At 44.8% G+C, this 20,977-nt stretch overlaps 2 protein-coding genes across 2 annotated transcripts in view; one reads left to right on the forward strand and one right to left on the reverse strand.

The window, feature by feature from the left end:
• Nucleotides 1-20,977, reverse strand: part of LOC143973417 (uncharacterized) — an 803,347-nt gene that overhangs the window by 523,441 nt on the left and 258,929 nt on the right. The gene's annotated exons all lie outside the window — the stretch shown is intronic.
• Nucleotides 3,885-20,977, forward strand: part of LOC143973416 (uncharacterized) — a 66,440-nt gene continuing 49,347 nt past the window's right edge. Inside the window, exons 1-3 of the mRNA XM_077474403.1 lie at nt 3,885-4,037; nt 4,630-4,730; nt 7,822-7,967. Of these exons, the coding sequence (XP_077330529.1) occupies nt 3,885-4,037; nt 4,630-4,730; nt 7,822-7,967 (400 nt within the window). The remainder of the gene's footprint in view (nt 4,038-4,629; nt 4,731-7,821; nt 7,968-20,977) is intronic.

The raw sequence follows: 20,977 nt of genomic DNA on the forward strand, positions 1-20,977 counted from the left end.
CATCGCTGGATAGCAAGAATGGACTACCACCGCTGGAATCTTTTTTTTATTTTTTTTATTTTTAATAAAGGAATTTTTCAAGTGTCTGTCTTTTTTAACATTCTTTTGCACTTTCTTTGTGAAATGGTAGGGGTACTTTTGTACCCCCTTACCATTTAAAATAGGGGGGCTGGGATCTGGGGGTCCCCTTGTTATAGGGGGCTTCCAGATTCTAATAAGCCTCTGGCCCGCAGACCCCCACAACCAACCACCTCTTTTCCTGCAGCCTGCCAGGTTGCGTGCTCAGATAAAGGGTCTGGTATGGATTTTAAGAGGGAACCCCACTTCATTTTTTTTTTTAATTTGATGCAGGGTTCCCCTTTATATCCGTACCAGACCTGAAGGGCCTGGTAATTAAATTTGGGGGAACCCCACGCTTTTTATTTTATCAATGACTTTCAATGAGTGTTCTCTGTATTACGGGAGCCGAAAATTCATTATAGCCGTGAGTTCTTTTAAATTACTTTTTTTCTGCAGAAATTACACTTTGCGCAGGGACAGTTCTAAACATGAGAAACATGCGCCCCTTCACAGGCGTACTATAGACACCCACCAGGTACGAAATTTAAAGGAATATTACACTTTTATTGTTTCACTTTAAGCATTATTAAAATCACTGCTCCGGAAAAAACTATATAGGATATAGGAATTTCGTTCAGCAGTATAGAATGTCAACAAGCTAGGAGAGCTACCTTTAAGGCTTCCAGGTGTGTCAATCATTGGGATAACTTTCTAAAAAAGACAAACTGAAGCTATCTTGTTCCATTTAAGCTGTCCAAAATCTTCCCTAACTCTGAAGCTAAGTGTTGGAGAGGGTGTTGGGCAGTGGCGGCTGGTGAAGTTTTAGGATGGGGGGCGCAAGACCACGACCCTCAGATTTGGCCCCTCCCACGTCTCACAAGCCACACCCCTTATCAAATAAACATCATATACAAGGCTGCACATTATACATGGGGCTCTGCACATCATATACCAGGCTGCACATTATACACAGGGCTCTACTAAAGCAGATGAATTATGCCTATCTTGTGTACAACCACATCAGGCACCTTTTCTGCAACCTGTAAATCACACATATTTGCATTCTGCAACCTGTAAATGACACATATCTGCATTCTGCAACCTGTAAATGACACATATCTGCATTCTGTAAATCACACATATCTGCATTCTGTAAATCGCACATATCTGCAACCTGTAAATAGCACATATCTACAACCTGCAAATCGCACATATCTGCATTCTGCAACATGTAAATCTCACATATCTGTATTCTGTAAATCACACATATCTGCATTCTGTAAATCACACATCTGCATTCTGTAAATCACATAGCTGCATTCTGTAAATTGCACATATCTGTATTCTGTAAATCACACATCTGCATTCTGTAAATCACATATCTGCATTCTGTAAATCGCACATATCTGCAACCTGTAAATTGCCCATATCTGCATTCTGCATTCTGGAATTCGCACATATCTGCATTCTGTAAATTGCACATATCTGCATTCTGTAAATCACATTCTGTAAATCGCACATATCTGCATTCTGTAAATCACGCATCTGCATTCTGTAAATTGCACATATCTACAACATGTAAATTGCACATATCTACAACCTATAAATTGCACATATCTACAACCTGTAAATCGCACATATCTACAACATGCAAATTGCACATATCTACAACCTGTAAATTGCACATATCTGCATTCTGCAACCTGTAAATTGCCCATATCTGCATTCTGCAACATGTAAATAGCACATATCTGCATTCTGCAACATGTAAATAGCACATATCTGCATTCTGTAAATCGCACACATCTACAACCTGTAAATAGCACATATCTGCATTCTGTAAATCACATTCTGTAAATTGCACATATCTACAACCTGTGAATTGCACATATCTACAACTTGTTAATTGCACATATCTGCATTCTGTAAATCGTATTCTGTAAATTGCACATATCTACAACATGAAAATCGCACATATCTACAACCTGTAAATTGCACATATCTACAACCTGTAAATTGCACATATCTACAACCTATAAATCGCACATATCTACAACCTGAAAATCGCACATATCTACTATTATTATTAATAACCCTTTTTTTTAAAAAACTTTTTTTTGCATTGATCCATGTCCCCTGGGGCAGGACCCGGGTCCCCAAACACTTTTTAGGACCATAACTTTCATATAAGCTTTTAAAATTAGCACTTTAGATTTCTCCCATAGACTTTTACAGGGTGTTCCGTGGCTTTTCGAATTTGCCCCCGAACACCCCAAAGAGCCTGGTGAGGTCTCAACCATTTGGCAGACCGGAGGGGTTCTATATTTTTATGATCCGTATAGATCATATTAGGATGACTGGCTCCCTCTAGGAGGTACAGTACCTCCATTCTTCCAGGGCTGTTTTTATAGCGAGAAGCTCTTGATTCCCCACATTATAATTCTTTTCTGGTTGGCTCATCTTGCGGGAGGAGAAAGCTATGGGATGGAGAAGTGCCTTGGGCCCCTGGCGCTGTGACAAAATGGCTCCTGTAACTATTTCTGAGGCATAAACTTCCAGAATATACAGTAGTGCAGGGTCAGGGTGCTGAAGGATCGAAGCAGAAGTGAACCGGGACTTCAGGGTGTCGAAGGCGACCTGAGCCTCAAAGGACCATTGGAAGCATACATGCTTTCCGGTTGCTTGGGTAATTGGTGAAATAACGGTGGAAAAGTCCTTTATAAACTTCCTATAGAAGTTGGCGATGACAATGAACCTCTGCACACCATTTTTATCCATTGGTGCTGGCCAGTCCACAATGGTTTTGACCTTTTTTGGGGGTCCATAGTGATCCCTTTGGTAGAAATAATGAGACCTAAAAAACTGGATGGATTATTTCTCAAAATCGCACTTTTCGACTTTTGTGAACAGTCTGTGTCTCCTCAGGGTGGCTAGCACCTTTTTTACATAAGACCTATGGAAATCCAAAGTAACCAAAAAGATAAGGATGTCATCTAGGTAAACGATAAGAAAATGGTCCAGTAACTCCCGGAAAATGTAATTCACCAGGTGTTGGAAAGTAGCAGGTATGTTGCAGAGACTAAAGGGCATGACCAGGTATTCGAAGTGTCCGAACCGAGTTCGGAATGCTGTTTTCCACTCATCACCCTCTCAGATGCAGATCAGGTTGTAGGCACCGCATAGGTCCAGTTTGGTGAAGACCCAGGCGTTACGGAATCTCTGGAAAAGTTCTGAGATGAGAGGGAGCTGGTAGCAATTCTTAATTGTAATTTTTTGCACTCCATGTAGTCTATGTAGAGTCTTAGGGACTGGTCCTTTTTTTTCCCACAAAGCATAAGCCAGCCTCCACAGGAGAGGAAGAAGGATGGATGAACCCCTTCTTTAGGTTGTCGTCCAGATACAGCTGCAGGGTCTCAACCTCCTTTTTCAAGAGGGGGAATATTCAACCAAAGGGTATCTCAGAGCCTGGCAAAAGTTCAATGGGGCAGTTGTATGGCCATTGCAGGGGAAGAGCATCTGCCCTCTTGGGGTCAATGATGTCCAGGAACTCCTGGTAGACTGTAGGCACCTCCTGGTGGGCGTTGGGCTGAAATCAGACGGGGTCCTGATGTTTGGGGTGAAGACAATGCTGCTGGCAGTATGGAGAGGAGTAGCAGATCTCCCTGCTGGACCAGTTGATGTGAGGCTTGTGTACCTGCAGCCAATGGGATACCCAGGATAACCAGGAACATGGGTACATTTAAAATATCAAATCTGAGGAACTCGTGCTGGCCAGACTCAGTGGACACTAGGAGAGGACTAGTGGCTTGGGTGACCGGTCCAAAATGGGGCTCGGAGCCGTCAGCCACGTGGACAGTCAGGTGCTTTTCCTTAAGAAGGGGGGTGTTGTATTTTGTTTCCAGTGTGTGGTCCAGGAAACAACTGCATGCCCCCAAATCAACCTCTTCCACCACCCGCAGGGAAACAGAGATAACCAGGTGAGTAGGTGAGGTTGCAGCAACTTGGGAGAGAACAGGGATGTGTGGAGATGGCTTACTGGGACGGATAGGGCAATTGGGGATGAAGTGGCCGATGCTCTAACATTAGATTAGCTTGTCTTTGCCTGAGCTTCTACTCAGCAGACAGAGATGACTGGACCAGGCCAATCTGCATAGGCTCCAACTCTGCAGGAGCTGTGGATTTGGGCACTGCTGCTGGGGAGGAGCGACCTTTGGTAGCATCCAGGTGGTTCTGAAAGCCTGAGCGCTTTCAGACCATCGCTCCCGCAAGCACCTGTCAAGCTGGACGGTAACTTGAATAAGACCTTCCAAGGTGGCGAGAGTCTCTACTCTCACTAGCTCATCCTTGAGTGGCTCAGACAGGCCCTGATGGTACTGGTACCTCAATGCTCATTCCAGTCTGTCAGCTGACCACTTTGCAGAAGTCCACTGTATAATGTTCCACCGGCTGCCGCCTTTGTTGCAGGCTGGATTCAGCGGTGGCCACACGCTGTGGACCATCATACAGTTGAGCTCTAGCCTCAAAGAATGCATCCAGGGAATTGATGACAGGGCTCTTTTGCTCCCACAGGCCGTGGGCCCAAGCCTAGTGTTCAACGACCAACAGCGACATCATGAAACCCACCTTGATGGACTTGATGGAGAAGGTGTGCAGTTGCAGGGCCAGATACAGTAAACAGGTATTTTTAAAGGAGCGGAACTTCTTTTGGTCCCCAGTAAAGCACTCAGGGATTGACACCCGAGGCTCGGGGGTGGGACCACTACTGTATGGGTAGAGGTGGTGCATTTCAGAGAAGAAGCTGCTCACACAGCTCTGGCAGAGGGCAAGCCTTGATCCAACAGAGCAGGTGGCACTGACAAGTGGCGCTGACAGGTGCTGCAGACAACCTACCAACTGAAAGCAGCCCTCCTGTAATTGTTGCACTGCTTGTGTTAGGGTGGAAACTTGTTGGCACAGAGCCTCCAAAAGGGACGTGCCTCCATTGACCCCAGACATATGGCTGGATTATACTGTCAGGTTCCAAGGAAGAGGTCGATTGTTGAGAGGGTGCCCCTTTGCGGCTAAGTGTAGTGCTCCCCTGGGAGTGATACAGAGGGAGTAGTGCCCAAAGGTGCATGATTTGCCAGGTGTTGTTGATGAGCCAGTCACTTGGAGTGCACTGGTAGTTGCTGGGATGACCCACAGAGCCGCTGAGTGTGGGGTACCAGGCAGAATATGTCAGTAGCAAGAACTGAAGACAAGCCAATTATAATACACAAGAGATCAGTCCAGAAATGCCGTCAGTCAGGTCGGTAACAGGGAACAGAATCACAGAGACACAGGGTCACGGGAAACATTGGGGAGCTGACGATTAATCCAGCAAGGGGTGGCTCCAACAGCAGGCTTAACCACTTCATCCCCGGAAGGATTTATCCCCTTTCTGACCAGAGTGCTTTTTCCATTACGACATAGTGTTGTTTTGACTGACAATTGAGCGGTCGTGTGATGCTGCACCCAAACAAAATGTATTTACTTTTTTTACCCACAAATAGAGCTTTCTTTTGGTGGTATTTTGTCCATCTGTGTGCCTCACTGTGCCAATCTCCCTATCTGATCTGTGCCTCCTGTACCACTGTGCCCATCTGCAGCCTTATGATCTCCATATCGTTTTTACTGCTACACCGGCGCTGTGATATGCAGTCTAGTCGGAGGCCGTGTAGTATAACAAAGCCCTGCCTCCTCCTCGCCCATGATGGAACACTGACTCAGTTTCCCAGCAGTGAGTCAGTGATCCGCCTATCGAGGAGGAGGAGGGGCTTTGTTACACTGCAAAGCCGCTGACTAGACTTACATCACAGCGCCGGGAGATCATCTGCAGCCTCGTGCGCCTGGACACAGACTCGAGTATAAGCCGAGGGAGGGCATGCTGAAAAATTTGGCTTATACTCCAGTATATACGGTATATTGATTGGTTTGCACAAAAGTTATAGTGTCTACAAAATAGGTAAAAGATTTATGGCATTTTTATTATTATTCTTTTACTAGTAATGGAGGTGATCTGTTTTTTTTTTTTTTTATTGTGACTGCGACATTGCGGCCGACACATCGGAACCTTTTGACACTATTTTGGGACCATTCACATTTATACAGCGATCAGTGCTATAAAAACGCACTGATTACTGTGTAAATGACACTGGCAGGGAAGGGGTTAAACACTAGGGGGCGATCAAGGGGTTAAGTGTGCCCTAGGGAGTGATTCTAATTGTAGGGGGGATGTTTACATAGGCATCTCCTCGATCTGCCTCTCCATGGCACGATCGCAGAACACCTGCAGACATTGAGCCCGCAATGTGCGGTCACGCAGTATACTGCGTGCGCCCCGCCGGTGGCACACGCCCACTAGCCCGCAAATTAAAGGGGACATATTGGCATGCAGCGGATGGCAAGTGGTTAAATAGACCCAGAAGTACTGCCCACATCAGTCACACTGTGCACCATGGTGGCCATGATTGTCTTGGGTGGAATTGCCAGTCCTTCTTCGGCCATTTTCCTGACATTGGCTGATGTTCTTAATAAAGCCCTTTTTGATATTTCTGCTACACTTAGTCTGGTGCACTGTGTTGTCTTTCCATTCGTCTTCAAGAGAATTACTTCACTCTAAAGGGAGCTGCCACTATTGTTGCCATAGCACTCAATTGGACTTTATGAACTCCATATCTGATTATCCACGACCTTTATTCTATATATGTTTTATGCATATTTTGTGACATTTCTTTCTCCCCCCAAGGTGTTTTTTTCTGTATATTGAAGGATATGGGGGCCACAAAGAGGATTTTAGTGGCTGCATACCCTAAATTTACTCTGGTGTTGAGATATAATAATAAACGTATATACATCCCAGATATGGAGACCACAGTGAGAAGTCCTACTTGTGAAGATCAGAGGTCCTTTTCAAAACCTCCAGAGATGAAACCTTGAAGAAATGTCTTGAAGCTAAAGGCCTCATTGAGTCCTGGGGCAAAGTGGAATTCAGATCAGAGATCTACCACAGTTCATGCCGGAGGAGGGACTTGTTGAAGTCCCCACCCCGTGGACTGGGTTGGACTCGATCCACGGCCAAGAATGACACTCGGGGTAGCAGCCAGCATAAACATATATTCAGGGTCACTTTGTCTCATACTTTGTATGCGGCAATAGATATACACTTCCAGAATTTGTGAATAGTCTTTTCCACATAGTAGCAACCACATTCACACTGCAACAAATAGACTACCTCTGACGTTTGACAATTGCCAAAATGTTTGGGGATAAACATGCGGTCATTGGGTAGTCGCAAATGCCTACTCGGGTGAATAAATTGGCAGTGTGAACAGGAGCCACAGGGAAAGGTTCCAAGTACTTTACTCACTCTGCGCCAACTGATCACCCATGGAGGATATCCACCTGTATGTGATTGGGGGAGCCGGAGAAACAGATGGACCCACTGTGGGATCTGAAGTGAGAAGACCACTCATTACAAGAGGAAAAAATTGAGTATTGAATTGTGAGTAGCCAGGAACTCGGCACAGATATCTTACCAAGAAAGTCCCCAAGATATAAAACACTTTCTGCTGGTTTATCACTTTGAAATCCACTACAAATGAAATTTTGGATGTGGTTGGTCTGAGGCACCAGATTTTATTCTTGAAAAAAAGGAAACAAGAGTTTTACAAAATATAATCTTCTTCCTGTTTGAGTTTTCTGTAAATTTATAAATTCTCATTATTTCATTATTTCACACAGACCAGATACCCCGACTGCAGCAATGTGCCCCCTGCGTGTCTTCCTCCTGTGCCCCCTGCGTGTCATCCTCCTGTGCCCCCTGCGTGTCTTCCTCCTGTGCCCCCTGCGTGTCATCCTTCTGTGGGCTCTTCTTTGTCCAGGCACAGGTATGTAAGAATATTATATTGTTTTAACATTAATGTTTAAACTTTTTAGAAATTCTTTTATATGCCAGTTTAAAAAAATATTGAATACAAAAATGCATAAAATTGTAAAATTAATTATTTATCTCATCTGTAAATAAGTTGGCCATGCTTTGTGGCAGGGATGTAATGTGTCGTTATAAAGTGGAATAAAATGTGTACTTTGTATCTCCAGTCACACTCCTTCCATGAAAACTAACATTTAGTGTTGGGTGAACACTGGCTGTTCGCCCGTTCAAGCACCCAAATTATTGAGGTGTTTGACCATTTGTTCAGTCCGCAGAATGATCACAATGCACTGCACCTCCGCACAGTGCATTGGAAGCCCTGATTGGCTTAAGCAATGAAAGCTTTGCCCAATCAGGGCACAGAGCACTGTCAGAGCCACAATTGTAGAAAGTAATGATGACTTTATCCAATCATAGCTCATTACTCTTAGTCCCGCTCCACACCCAAAAAATATTCTCCCCATAGTGGTAATTTTCAGTGTGATATTGGCATGGAGAGAGATAGAATAGGGCTCTGTTCAGTGCTACTAGACAGTTAGTAGAGATGAGCCAAACACCCCCCTCGGTTCGGTTCGCAGCAGAACATGTGAACAAGCAAAAGATTTTTTCGAACATGCGAACACCATTAAAGTCTATGGGACAGGAACATGAAAAATCACATTCTTTTAAATAATTTTTATTGAAATTTTCATTCGGTACAAACAAAATGAAACAAATACAAGTGGTGATGAACTACAATTAGATGATATATATCGAAAATGCTCTTATAGTTATAAAACCAGTTTTCTTCCACTGGTTTCATATACATATCTTATTACTACTAACTCAATCTCTTGAATTGAAAGTCCGACCAGTACTCTTAAATAATTAGTACAACCATATAGTACGGTGACCTCTGTCTGGCTCCCTCCGCACCCCAACTGGGATCACGCTGTGTCGGAAGGGCCATCCAGAGTATCACTGGATAACGTCAGTCGCAGCAATCAGGTTTTTATCAAAATAAAGTCCAAAATGGGTGGCGATATATAAAAGGACTAGCATCTGTACAAAGAATAAGTATCTATACATGACATAGTTTGAGGGTCTGTTCGAGGATCTGTTCAAGGATTCCCATTATCAATGGAAGTAGAGATTATTTCTTATACCATTCTGTCCAACATTTCCATTGTGAGTCCAATTTTTTGCCACAAGATTTCCTAAGAGCCAACAATCTTTCATATTGAAAATTCAGGTTCACCTGGACTAGAACTTCATATGGGTTTGGGGACAATATGCTTTCCAGTGTTGGGCAATAACTAATTTAGCCGTAATCAGGATATGGATCACTACTGTACGGAATTGGGGCGGATAATTGTCAATACCGAGGTGGAGAACTGCTAGAGCTGGGTTTGGGGACTGTAACACTCCTGTGATTTCTGTGAGTATACTAAACAACTTCCTGCAAAAGCTAGAAATGTTTTTACAATGCCAGAATATATGCAGTATAGTGCCTACGCTACCGCAATCTCTCCAACAAAGCGAAGAGTGTGTAGAGAACATTCTTGCCAATTGATGAGGAGTTCTATACCATTTATGAAGTATCTTCTGAGTGAGCTCCCTGTGGTTAATGCAATGGGTGGCTTTGTAGTTATATCTGAAGGCATTGCTCCATTGATTGACATCGTAGGTCTGGTTTAAATCCTTCTCCCGTGTGAGCATAGAGGAGGATTTCACCAACAGTTGTTTGTATTGCAAAGTGTTGTATAAAAGTGAGATGCCTTTACTCTTGGTGTTGGGGGACATATAGTATTGACATATGAGGCTGTTTATTTCAATATTCGGTGGGGGAGATTTCAGTAGAAAGGATGACACCTGATTGTATAGAAATTTGCTAGTTTGGGGTATATTATAGCTGGATTTTAAGGAGTCGAACGATCTTAGGGTTTCATGAATGTATAAGTCGTCTACCCATTCTATTCCATTCTTCTTCCATTTGGTAACCGTACTATACGGGAGCAGTATTTCCGAAGTTTGAATCGGGATTCTAACTGTAGTGCGGAGATTTCCCAGCAATTGTTGCTGTCGTAAGTGTCTCCATGCTACGATAGTCGCTGTAATCGTTGGGGAGAAGCATGTTAAAGCGGGATTCCACCCTAAAGTGGAACCTCCGCTGATCGGATCCCCCCCTCCGGTGTCACAATTGACACCTTTCAGGGGGGAAGGGGTGGAGATACCTGTCAAAGACAGGTATTTTCACCCACTTCCGGGCATAGACTCCCACGGGAGTCTACGCCACTTCCTGCCTTGCCGCGCTGTCTGCTGGGACACACACGGGTCCCAGTGACAGCGCGGAGATTTCCTATTGCGCGGCGCGGCTCGTGCATGCGCAGTAGGGAACCGAGAAGTGAAGCCGATTCGTTTCACTTCCTGATTCCCTCACCTGGAATGGTGGCGGCAGCAGCCGAGGGCTGAGCGATCGATCGGCCTCGGCATCGCTGGAACCCGGGACAGGTGAGTGTCCATTTATAAAAAGTCAGCAGCTGTAGTATTTATAGCTGCTGCCTTTTAATATTTTTTTTGCAGGTGGAATCCCTCTTTAAGGATCTAGATTTCCAAGTGTCTGCCATGAGAAGTAGACTCATATGTTGGGTTTTTGCTATAGACGTTTCAGTGTTTACCCATAGTGGTTCAGGATTTGGAAGAAACCAAAGTTTAGCTTGTGCCAGTATGGCTGCCCAATAATAGTCTTTGATGTCAGGAAGGCCCATGCTTCCCGCTTTTCTATGCATTATAAGTTTATTAATTGGGCATCTGACTCTTTTACCCTTCCAGATGTATTGCTTGAGGAGTTTAGTCAATTCTGAAAATGTGAGGCTTTATATGGTATAGGGAGGGTTCTGAATATGTATAAAATTTTTGGATCAACATTTTATAGGATGCTATTCTCCCTGCCCACGATAATTCGGTTGTTGAGATTTTGGAAAGGGTTTTTTTATGTCTTGTAGAAGAGTTTTTATGTTGACATCTGCAATATGGGACAGGTTCGTTGTCAACTGTATGCCGAGGTAGGGAATCTGTTTGGAGGCCCATAAATATGGGAATGTTCGTTTAAGATATGAGCTCACATGGTGGTTCAGCCCTAGATCTAATATTAGGGATTTAGTAAAATTTACTTTATAGTAAGAAATCTGTCCAAATGCTTCTAAAATTTCATGTGTAAATGGTAGAGACACAACTGGATTCGATAGGAAAAGAATGATATCATTAGCGAACAAATTGACTATGCGTTCCTTTCGTTGGACTTTGAGTCCTGAAATGTGTGGATGGGATCTAATGGCCTCCGCCAGGGGTTCTATCATCAGATTAAATATTAAAGGTGACAGAGGACACCCCTGGCGGGTGCCATTTGATATGGTAAAGGTTTTGGATAAAAGCCCCACGGTAAATACCTAAGCAGAAGGATTGGAATAAAGTGCCAGGATAGCCGACAGGGCCTCATTTTGAAAGCCAAACTTCCTTAGCGCCGCTTCCATGTATTCCCACTGGACCCTGTCAAACGCCTTCTCTGCATCTATTGAGAGAAGCAGAGAAGGCGTTCCATGAGTCCCAGCTTGGTGAATGATATTTAGTAAGCGCCGTGTGGCATCTGATGCCTGCCTCCCTTTCATGAATCCAGTTTGGTCCGGGTTCACTAAGTCTGGTATAATATCATAAATTCTGTTTGCTATCACTTTAGCGTACAGTTTGATATCTCCATTGAGGAGAGATATGGGACGGAAGTTGGCTGGTGTGTCTGGAGATTTCCCTGGCTTGGGCAGAGTGACAACATAGGCCTTAAGCATTTCTGCTGGGAAGGATCCGGTTGTCCTAGCTACGTTAAAGATAGAGAGAAGGTGAGGGGATATTATATCACTGAAATTTTTGTAATACACGTTAGAAAGCCCATCTGGGCCTGGGGATTTCCCTAAAGGTAGGGATTGGATAGCTTTCTCTAACTCGGTTGATGTAAATGGGGCTCTTAATTCCTGAAGTTGGGCGTTCGATAACGAGGGTAGATGGACTTTAGCTAAGAAAGACTCTATGTTTTCCTTTGTTGGCCTAATTGTGTTGGGGTCCGTATGTAGGTTATAAAGGGATGCATAGTAGTCTGCGAATGCGTCTGCAATTTCCTGGGGGTTTTCTACTTTAGCTGTTGTTTTGGGGTGGAACAGATGTGGGATTGATGTTTTAGAACGTTTATCTTTTAAACGATTGGCCAGGAATTTACCTGCTCTGTTGTTGTTTCCATAATAATTAAGTCGGAGCCTTTTCATAGCGTGGTCATGTTTTACGCTATACCATTCTCTAATTTTATATCTTACTTGAAATAAATGGGTGGCGAGGTCAACGGATGGGTTTGACTGGTTACGTTGTTCTAAAGAACGGAGTTCAGTTAGTAGGTTATTTAATTTGGTAGAGCGGGCTTTCTGGATTTTGGAATTAAGTTTTATTAGAGCTCCTCTTATAAAAGCTTTATGGGCATTCCAATTAGTGAAAGGACTGGTGCACTCAGGGTCATTGAAATTAAAGTATTCCTCAAGTTGTTGGGAGATTTCTATTTGAAATTTTGGGTCTTGCAATATAGTCTCGTTGTTCCTCCATATACGGGATGGAGTGTGAGTTCTGCATCCTTCAATGTGAATCAAGACCGGGGCATGGTCTGGCCATGTAATATCTAAGATAGATGAATGTGTAATCCTGTGGAGCAAGTCCTTATCAGTAATAAACATATCTAGTCTGCAGTAGGAATTAAATCTAGGGGATTAGTACGTGTATGATCTCTCGCTTGCATTTAGGCAACGGCAGGCGTCATATAAGCTTTCCTTGAGCAGGAGTTCTCAGAATTTAGGGAAATGATTCCTGACTCTAGAGGAGGTATCCAAATCTCTATCTAAAATCATGTTGAAGTCCCCACAAATCAATATGCTTCCAACTTGTACCTGCTCCATTTGTTTAATAACTTTCTTTAGAAACTTTAGTTGGTGCGAGTTAGGAGCATATATATAGGCAAAGGTAATGGGAATCCTGTTTATGGTACAAACCAATATGATGAACCTACCATCCGGATCAATAAAAGAGTCTTTAAGTTCAAAGTTCACCGAATCCCTCACGGCTATCATGACTCCTCTTCATGACTCCTGAGGGCTCATATAAAAGGAAAAAGACTGAAAATTTTGAAGAAAAATATATTTTCTACTTTTTGCTATAAGAAAAATCGAATAAACTCAATTTTAGTCATACATTTAGGCCAAAATGTATTCAGCCACATGTCTTTAGTAAAAAAAATGTCAATAAGCGTATATTTATTGGTTTGCGCAAAAGTTATAGCGTCTACAAACTAGAGGACATTTTCTGGAATTTACACAGCTTTTAATTTATGACTGCCTATCTCATTTCTTGAGGTGCTAAAATGGCAGGGCAGTACAACCCCCCCCCCCCAAATGACCCCATTTTGGAAAGTAGACACCCCAAGGAAATTGCTGAGGGGCAGGTTGAGCCCATTGAATATTTTTTTTTTTGTCCCAAGTGATTGAATAATGACACAAAAAAAAAAGTTTACAAAAAGTTGTCACTAAATGATATATTGCTCACACATGCCATAGTTATATGTGGAATTGCACCCCAAAATATATTCTGCTGCTTCTCCTGAGTACGGGGATACCACATATGTGGGACTTTTTGGGAGTCTAGCCGCGTACGGCACCCCGAAAACCAATCACTGCCTTCAGGATTTCTAAAGCCCCGTACACACGAGAGGACGTTTCAACATCCAAAGTCCGATGGACTGAGTCCGTCAGACTATTCGATCGTGTGTGGGCTGCAACGGACTTTTGATTCACCAAAGTCTGACGGACTTTAGAATATGGAACATGCTTCAAATTTTTCCGACGGAACTCCGCCGGACCCAGTCCCTTCGAAAAATTCGCTCGTGTGTATGCTATTCCGACGGACTAAAACCGACGCTAGGGCAGCTATTGGCTACTGGCTATGAACTTCCTTATTCGAATCCAGTCGTACGTCATCACGTTCAAATCCGTCGGAGTTTAGTGTGATTGTGTGTGGCCAAGTCCGTTCAGCCGAAAAGTCCGTCAGAACTCTGTCGGAACTCCAGCAGAACTCCGGCAGAACTCCTTCGGAAGTCTGTCGGACATAAGTCCTCTCGTGTGTACGGGGCTTTAGGGTGCAAATTTTTGATTTCACTCCTCACTACCTATCACAGTTTCGAAGGCCATAAAATGCCAAAATATCACACCCCCCCCCAAATGACCCCATTTTGGAAAGTAGACACCCCAAGCTATTTACTGAGAGGCATGTTGAGTCCATTAATTATTTAATATTTTGCCACAAGTTGCGGGAATATTGCAAACTTTTTTTTTTGCACAAAGTTGTCACTAAATGATATATTGCTCACACATACTATGGGAATAAGTGAAATTACACCCCAAAATAAATTCTGCTGCTTTTCCCGAGTACGGGGATACCACATGTGGGGGACTTTTTGGGAGCCTAGCCACGTACGGGACCCCGAAAACCAAGCACTGCCTTCAGGATTTAAATATAAAACGCTACCAAAAAAACTGTTAGCGATGGCAGGGATCCGGCCTGACTCTGCGATCGCTGCAGTTATGTGTTTAGTGTTTTGTAAGTGACAGTGATCGATCGATACTGCACTTGGGTGGGCTGGGCGGAGGGGCAAAACGCAGGTGCTAGCAGGTATCTGGGCTGATCCCGCTAACAATGCGTTTTTTTGAAACCCTAAACTGCTGGGGACGCTAGTATAGATCTGATCAGATCAGATATTGATCTGTTCAGATTCTATACCACTACGGGAGGTGTATGCTTTACGCGTGGGTGTTAGCGGTACTGGCACTAACCTAGCGCTGCCTGGGGCGACGCACACCCTGACCCTAAAACCTAATTGATATCACCCGCCAGGTGATCAGGGGGTTAAACCTTTATTGGGTAATAAATGGTGGGTGCCCTGATTCTATAAAAATCAAACTAACCAGAGTCACCCGTAACACTTTTACGGTGATCACTGGTGAAAGGGTTAACTAGGGGCAATCAGGGTGTTCAAATTTCTATTAGGTAGTATATGGGGGTCCGTGGCGCTATATAAAAACCTGACGGGGAACCTAAATAACTAACTGGCTAACCAGTGTCACCAGTGACACTTATACGGTGATCGCTGGTGAAAGGGTTAACTAGGGGCAATCAGGGGGTTAAAATCTTTATTAGGTAGTATATGGGGGTACCTAGCGCTATAAAAACCTGGCGGTGAACATAAAAAAATAACTAGCTACCTAGCGGCACCAGTGACACTAATGCAGCGATCAGAAAAGCAATCACGTAGTGACACTGGCAAAAGGGGGTTAAAGGGTTAACTAGGGGCAATCAGGGGGTTAAAACCTTTATTAGGTAGTATATGGGGGTCCTGGACGCTATATAAAAACCTGACGGGGAACCTAAATAACTAACTGGCTATCCAGCATCACCAGTGACACTTATACGGTGATCGCTGGTGAAAGGGTTAACTCAAGGGGCAATCAGGGGGTTAAAACCTTTATTGGGTAGTATATGGGGGTACCTAGCGCTATAAAAACCTGGCGGTGAACCTAAAAAAATAACTAGCTACCTAGCGGCACCAGTGACACTAATGCAGCGATTAGAAAAACGATTGCTTAGTGACACTGGCAAAAGGGGGTGAAAGGGTTAACTCTAGGGGCAATCAGGGGGTTAAACATTTATTAGGGGGGTAGGGGGCTACCCTGGATCTAACACTAACTGCCCTGACAGTTTTTACTGTCACAACTGACACTAAATGCAGTGATCAGTAAATAAATGATCACTGCAATCAGTGACTGTTACTGGGATGGGGGGACGATCGGGGGGTGATTTGTGTGCCTATGTGTACCTACATGTCAGTGTAGTGTTGGTGCACTTACTATCTGTGGTCTCCTCGCAGTCCGGTCAAAAAGAACGCCCCGAGGAGAGTGACATCACTTCCTCCCTGACTATGTTTACACTACACAGGCGGGGGAAGCTTCTCATTGGCCAGGAACAAACGAGAGGGGATGGCAACTGCCCCAGGGGACATGAATCAATGAAAAAAAGTTTTTAAAATGCCCGTTTTTTCGGGCGCAGTGATTTTAATAATGCTTAACGTGAAACAATAAAAATGTAATATTCCTTTAAATATCACTGCTGATGAAGTCCCGCCCACTGGAACGATACACGTGCAGGGGAATCCACACCATGTCGGCTGCAGACACCTCTCATTCATTTCATTTTATCACTGGTCACCAAGCGTTTGACCGCATGCTCTTCATCCAGGCACTAGGATTTTAGTGCCTTGTATGTAAGTGTAGCTTTTTACCTTCTTAATAAATGCATACCTATAAGCAGAGAGCACTATATATTCTTTATTGATTTTACATGATACGGTGCAACACTGCCCCCTGTTGAGTTGGAAGGTAAAGCTGGCTTTCTTGAAGTTGTGTGATCTAAACGACTCAGGATCTCCACAGAGACAATCAGCACACACTACTCCCAGTGTGGGAAGCTTAACTGACCTGACTGTGTAAACAGGGGTCCATTGAACAAGTCTCCAACATGGGGTGAGGGAGCTGTTTTTGGTACTTTGAGAGTACCGAAGGATCCGGGTTGGAGCCCCAGGAACGCCAGAGTTGCTAGCCATTCGCTGCGGTGGGAGGATCGTAATTACCCAGGCAGGGTGACAAGCTATTATTTTCTGAGAAGCTGGTAAGCCTTCATTCTGTATGGTGGCCGAGTCACAGGGTGTTGCTTCTGGAAGATTTTTCACAGGGTGTTGCTGTGTTCATGTCTCCTGGACACACACAAAGAGACTTTTTATTATTTGCTTTGTATTTTACCAATTTAGGGATTTGGTTACATTTATTTGTAAACACAATTTGATGGTTTAACTTAAAATGGTTATGGGGTGTGATAGCACTTAACCTCTCAGAACCTCTATGGAAAGGGTTTCTTTCCACATTTTTCATATATTAATCAATACTGTTATTTAGTTTTTATTTGTTAGTACATTTGATCCTTCTCTATTAGAACAGCTTTATTTTTTTTATTAATTCTGTTGGTGTGTATATCACTTTTAAGTTGCAGTTTGCTGTTTTTAGGTGAAATAGCGTCATTTTTTTTCTTTTTACTTTAAATATGGTGCCTGGGGGGTGTCTATAGTATGCCTATAAAGTAGCACATTTTTCCCGTGTTTAGAACAGTCCCGCAGAAAAATGACATTTCTAAAGGGGGGAAAAGTAATTTAAAACTACTTACGGATATAATGTTTTGTCGGGTCCCGGCAATATAGATGAAAATCATTAAAAAAAATTGATAGGTTCCCCCCAGTCCATTACCAGCCGCTTTGGGTCTGGTATGGATATTAAGGGGAACCCTGCACCCATTTTTCTTAAATGGTGTGGGGGGCCCCCAGGCACTATATAATCTGAACAGCAGTATATTTACTATATGCCTTCTCTATATACTGTGCATAAAATTGGACCTTAGGTGTTGGTGGTACCAGAACACTGTAAGATTTCATCTCACTTCCTGTTGACTCTTTCTGTTTGCAAGTAGGAGACGTTTTTAAGTTGGATGTTTGAAAGTAGGGGCCTGCCCTATATGCTCTGCAGAAATCTGGGAATAAGGTGTTGGTGTTGCCACAACACTGTAAGCCCTCAAAGTGACTCTTGGTGGGCGATGGAGCACCCTGCTGTGAACTATTATATCAAGAATTGTAATTACATGCCATTGTTGAACAGTGGTAGAAAAATTGGGTCTTTGGTAGTGGTGCCATAAAACTAAGTCTTCACAGTTACTCTCGGTGGGTGCTAGAATGGGCCCTGCTGTGAAATATTATATTAAGAATTGTAATTACATGCCCCTGTTGAACAGAGGCTGAAAAATTTGGCCTTAGGCACTGGTGGCACAACACTGCAACACCTCACAGAAACTCTAGTTGGAGAGCAGGAATGAGCCCTGCTGCAAAGTATTGGATTACAGGGGCTGAAAAATTGGGCCTTAGCCACTGGTGGCAGCGCCCAGAAGCAAAAATGTTCTTCCAAGCTATCAGCATGATCGTTGATGAGGAAGAGGATAGTCACTCAGCATAACAGGATAGTCACTCAGCATCAGCATAGGCAGTCTTGAAAGGATCTAACATTTCAAATAAAATATTCGGTTGTATCATCATCAGGTGCTTGGTAGCTGGTGGTAATCCAAGACTGATTCATTTTTATGAAGGTCACTCAATCAACCGAGTCGGTGGAGAGGGGCACCCTGTGATCGGTTACAAAGCCTCCAGCATCACTGAATGTGCGTTCCAAAAGGACGCTGGATGCAGGACAGGCCAGTAGCTCAATTGCATACTGTGCAAGCTCTGGCCAGTAATCCATCCTCAAGACCCAGTAACCCAGAGGATTTTCAGTGGGAAAGGAGTCCAAGTCTGACCTTGCCCCTAGGTATTCCTGCACGATGTAAATCAGACGCTGGTGATGGTTGCTGGAACCGATCATACCTTGGGGCTTGGGGCCTAAAAAATTGTCTGAACGCATCGGTTAGATGGCCACCTTCTCCACCGCTCCTTCTGTGACTGACCGAAGCCTCAGCAACACGTTGTCCAGGACCAGGAATTTGTAACCTCCCAGTCTCTGGGAACGCATTGCACAGACCTTTCTGCAAGGCCCCCCGAACAAGTCTCATCCTCTGCTCCCTCTGCGATGGCAAGATAAGGTCCGCAACCTTACCTTTGCAATGTCCATCAAGGAGGGTTGCCAGCCAGTAATGATCCCTTTCCTTAATCCGATGAATATGAGGATCCTTCCGCAGGCTTTGCAGCGTAGGTTAGCATTCGGTCTGGAGTCCTCTGGGTCACTAAGGATGACATGATCCTCAGTCACCTCCTCTCAGCCACGTACAAGTCCACGGGTTTCTTGAGACTGTAAATGATCCCTAAAAGACTGCTGCTGATGCTGAGTGCCAGGCTCCACCTCCATGCTGACACAATCCTCCTCCTCCGCGTGCTCTTCCTGTGTGATGGGTGGGACAGCAGGAACACTGTCTGGATAAAGGGGGCCTTGAGAGGTAAGGAAGTCCTCCTCTTCCTGCCTCTGTTCTGCCTCAAGTGCCCTGTCCATTATTCCACGCAGCGTGTGCTCCAACAGGTGGACAAGAGGTACAGTGTCACTGATGCATGCACTGTCACTTCTCACCATTCTTGTGCCCTCCTCAAATGGTGACAGGACAGTGCATGCATCCCTGATCATGGCCCACTGGCGTGGGGAAAAAAACAAGCTCCCCTGACCCTGTCCTGGTGCCGTAGTCACACAGGTACTCATTGATGACCCTCTGCTGCGTGTGCAGCCGCTGCAGCATGGCCAATGTTGAGTTTCACCTTGTGGGCTTGTCACAGATTAGGCGGTTCTTGGGCAGGTTCAACTCCTTTTGGAGGTCAGCCAGCCAAGCACCGGCATTATATGACTGGCGGAAATGCACACAGACTTTCCTGGCCTGCCTCAGGACATCCTGTTAGCCCGGATACTTGCCCATGAACTGCTGCACCACCAAGTTAAGGACCTGAGCCACACAGGGCACATGGGTCAGTTGTCCCTGTCGGAGGGCCGAGAGGAGGTTGGTGCCATTGTCGCAAACCACCATTCCTGGCTTAAGCTGGTGTGACATCAACCACCCCCTGCAGAGCTGACAGAATCTCTGCCCCAGTGTGGCTCCTGTCCCCCAAGCACACCAGTGCAAGCACCACATGGCATCTTTTTTCCTGTGTACTTGCATAACCCCTTGAACACCTACAGAGCACCACTGGTTCCCGAGGACAAAGCACAGGAAGAGGCCATGGAGAAAGAAGAAGAGGAGGGGGTGGAGGAGAGAGGTGTGTCAGAATCACCAGTAGTAGCATTTTGGAGGCGTGGTGGTGGAACAACCTCCAACACTACTGTACCTTGTCATGCATCCTTCCCAGCTGCCAGAAGAGTCACCCAATGCGCTGTGAAAGATGGGTAACGTCCCTGTCCATGCCTGCTGGACCATGAGTCAGCGGTAATATGCACCTTACCGCTGACCGCCCTGTCCAGCTAGGCCAAGACATTGACTTCCACATGCCAGTAGAGAGACGGAATCGCCTTCCCTGAGAAAAAGTGGCGTCTGGGAACCTGCCACTGAGGAACCACATATTCCACGAACTCATGGAAGGGGGCCGAGTCTACCAACTTAAAAGGCAGCAGTTGAAGTTCTAGCAATTTAGCCAAGCTAGCATTCAACTGCTTGGCATGTGGATGGCTGGGAGTGAACTTCTTTCGATGGTGCAGCAGCTGGGGCAGGGACATTTGCCTGGTACAATCAAACGTTGGTGTACAGATAGCAGATTGCCGCAAGTACTTTGCTGTGACACACCTAATTCTACACCTTCATTCCACTCAGTGCAGGTTTCAGAGAGGACCGAAGGTATAGTGGGGTTGGAGATCCCAGCTGATGAGGAGCAAGGAGAGGTCCGCTTTGTTCTTTGGTGTGGGTCTTTGAGGTACGCTTGGCCAATGAACTGAATGGCAGGTCGACATATGTCTGATCAAGCATGTGGTGCCAAGCGGCTGATGTTTTGGCCACGTGAGATACGCTTGAGACATATGTTGCTAATGGCAGCGGTGCGATCTGATGCACCGGTCTCAAAAAAGGTCCACACCAAAGAACTTTTGGAATAAAGCGCAGAGGCAGTGCCCTGCACATTCAGAGCTCTGCAGTGTGATTCAGTCGGTGTGCTGCCCTTAAGCTGGACCCTGGAGGGCATCCTGCCTCGTTGGAGATGTGCCTCCTCCTCTCTCCTATTGGGCCCCTACATGGAGTCAGTGACCTCATCATCCCCCCTCCTCATCACTAGAGCAAACCTGGCAGTATGCTGCAGCT

Source organism: Lithobates pipiens, unplaced genomic scaffold (genome assembly GCF_037356315.1).
Source record: "Lithobates pipiens isolate NorthernLeopardFrog02 unplaced genomic scaffold, aLitPip1_a1.2 Scaffold_81, whole genome shotgun sequence".
Classification (NCBI taxonomy): Eukaryota; Metazoa; Chordata; class Amphibia; order Anura; family Ranidae; genus Lithobates; species Lithobates pipiens.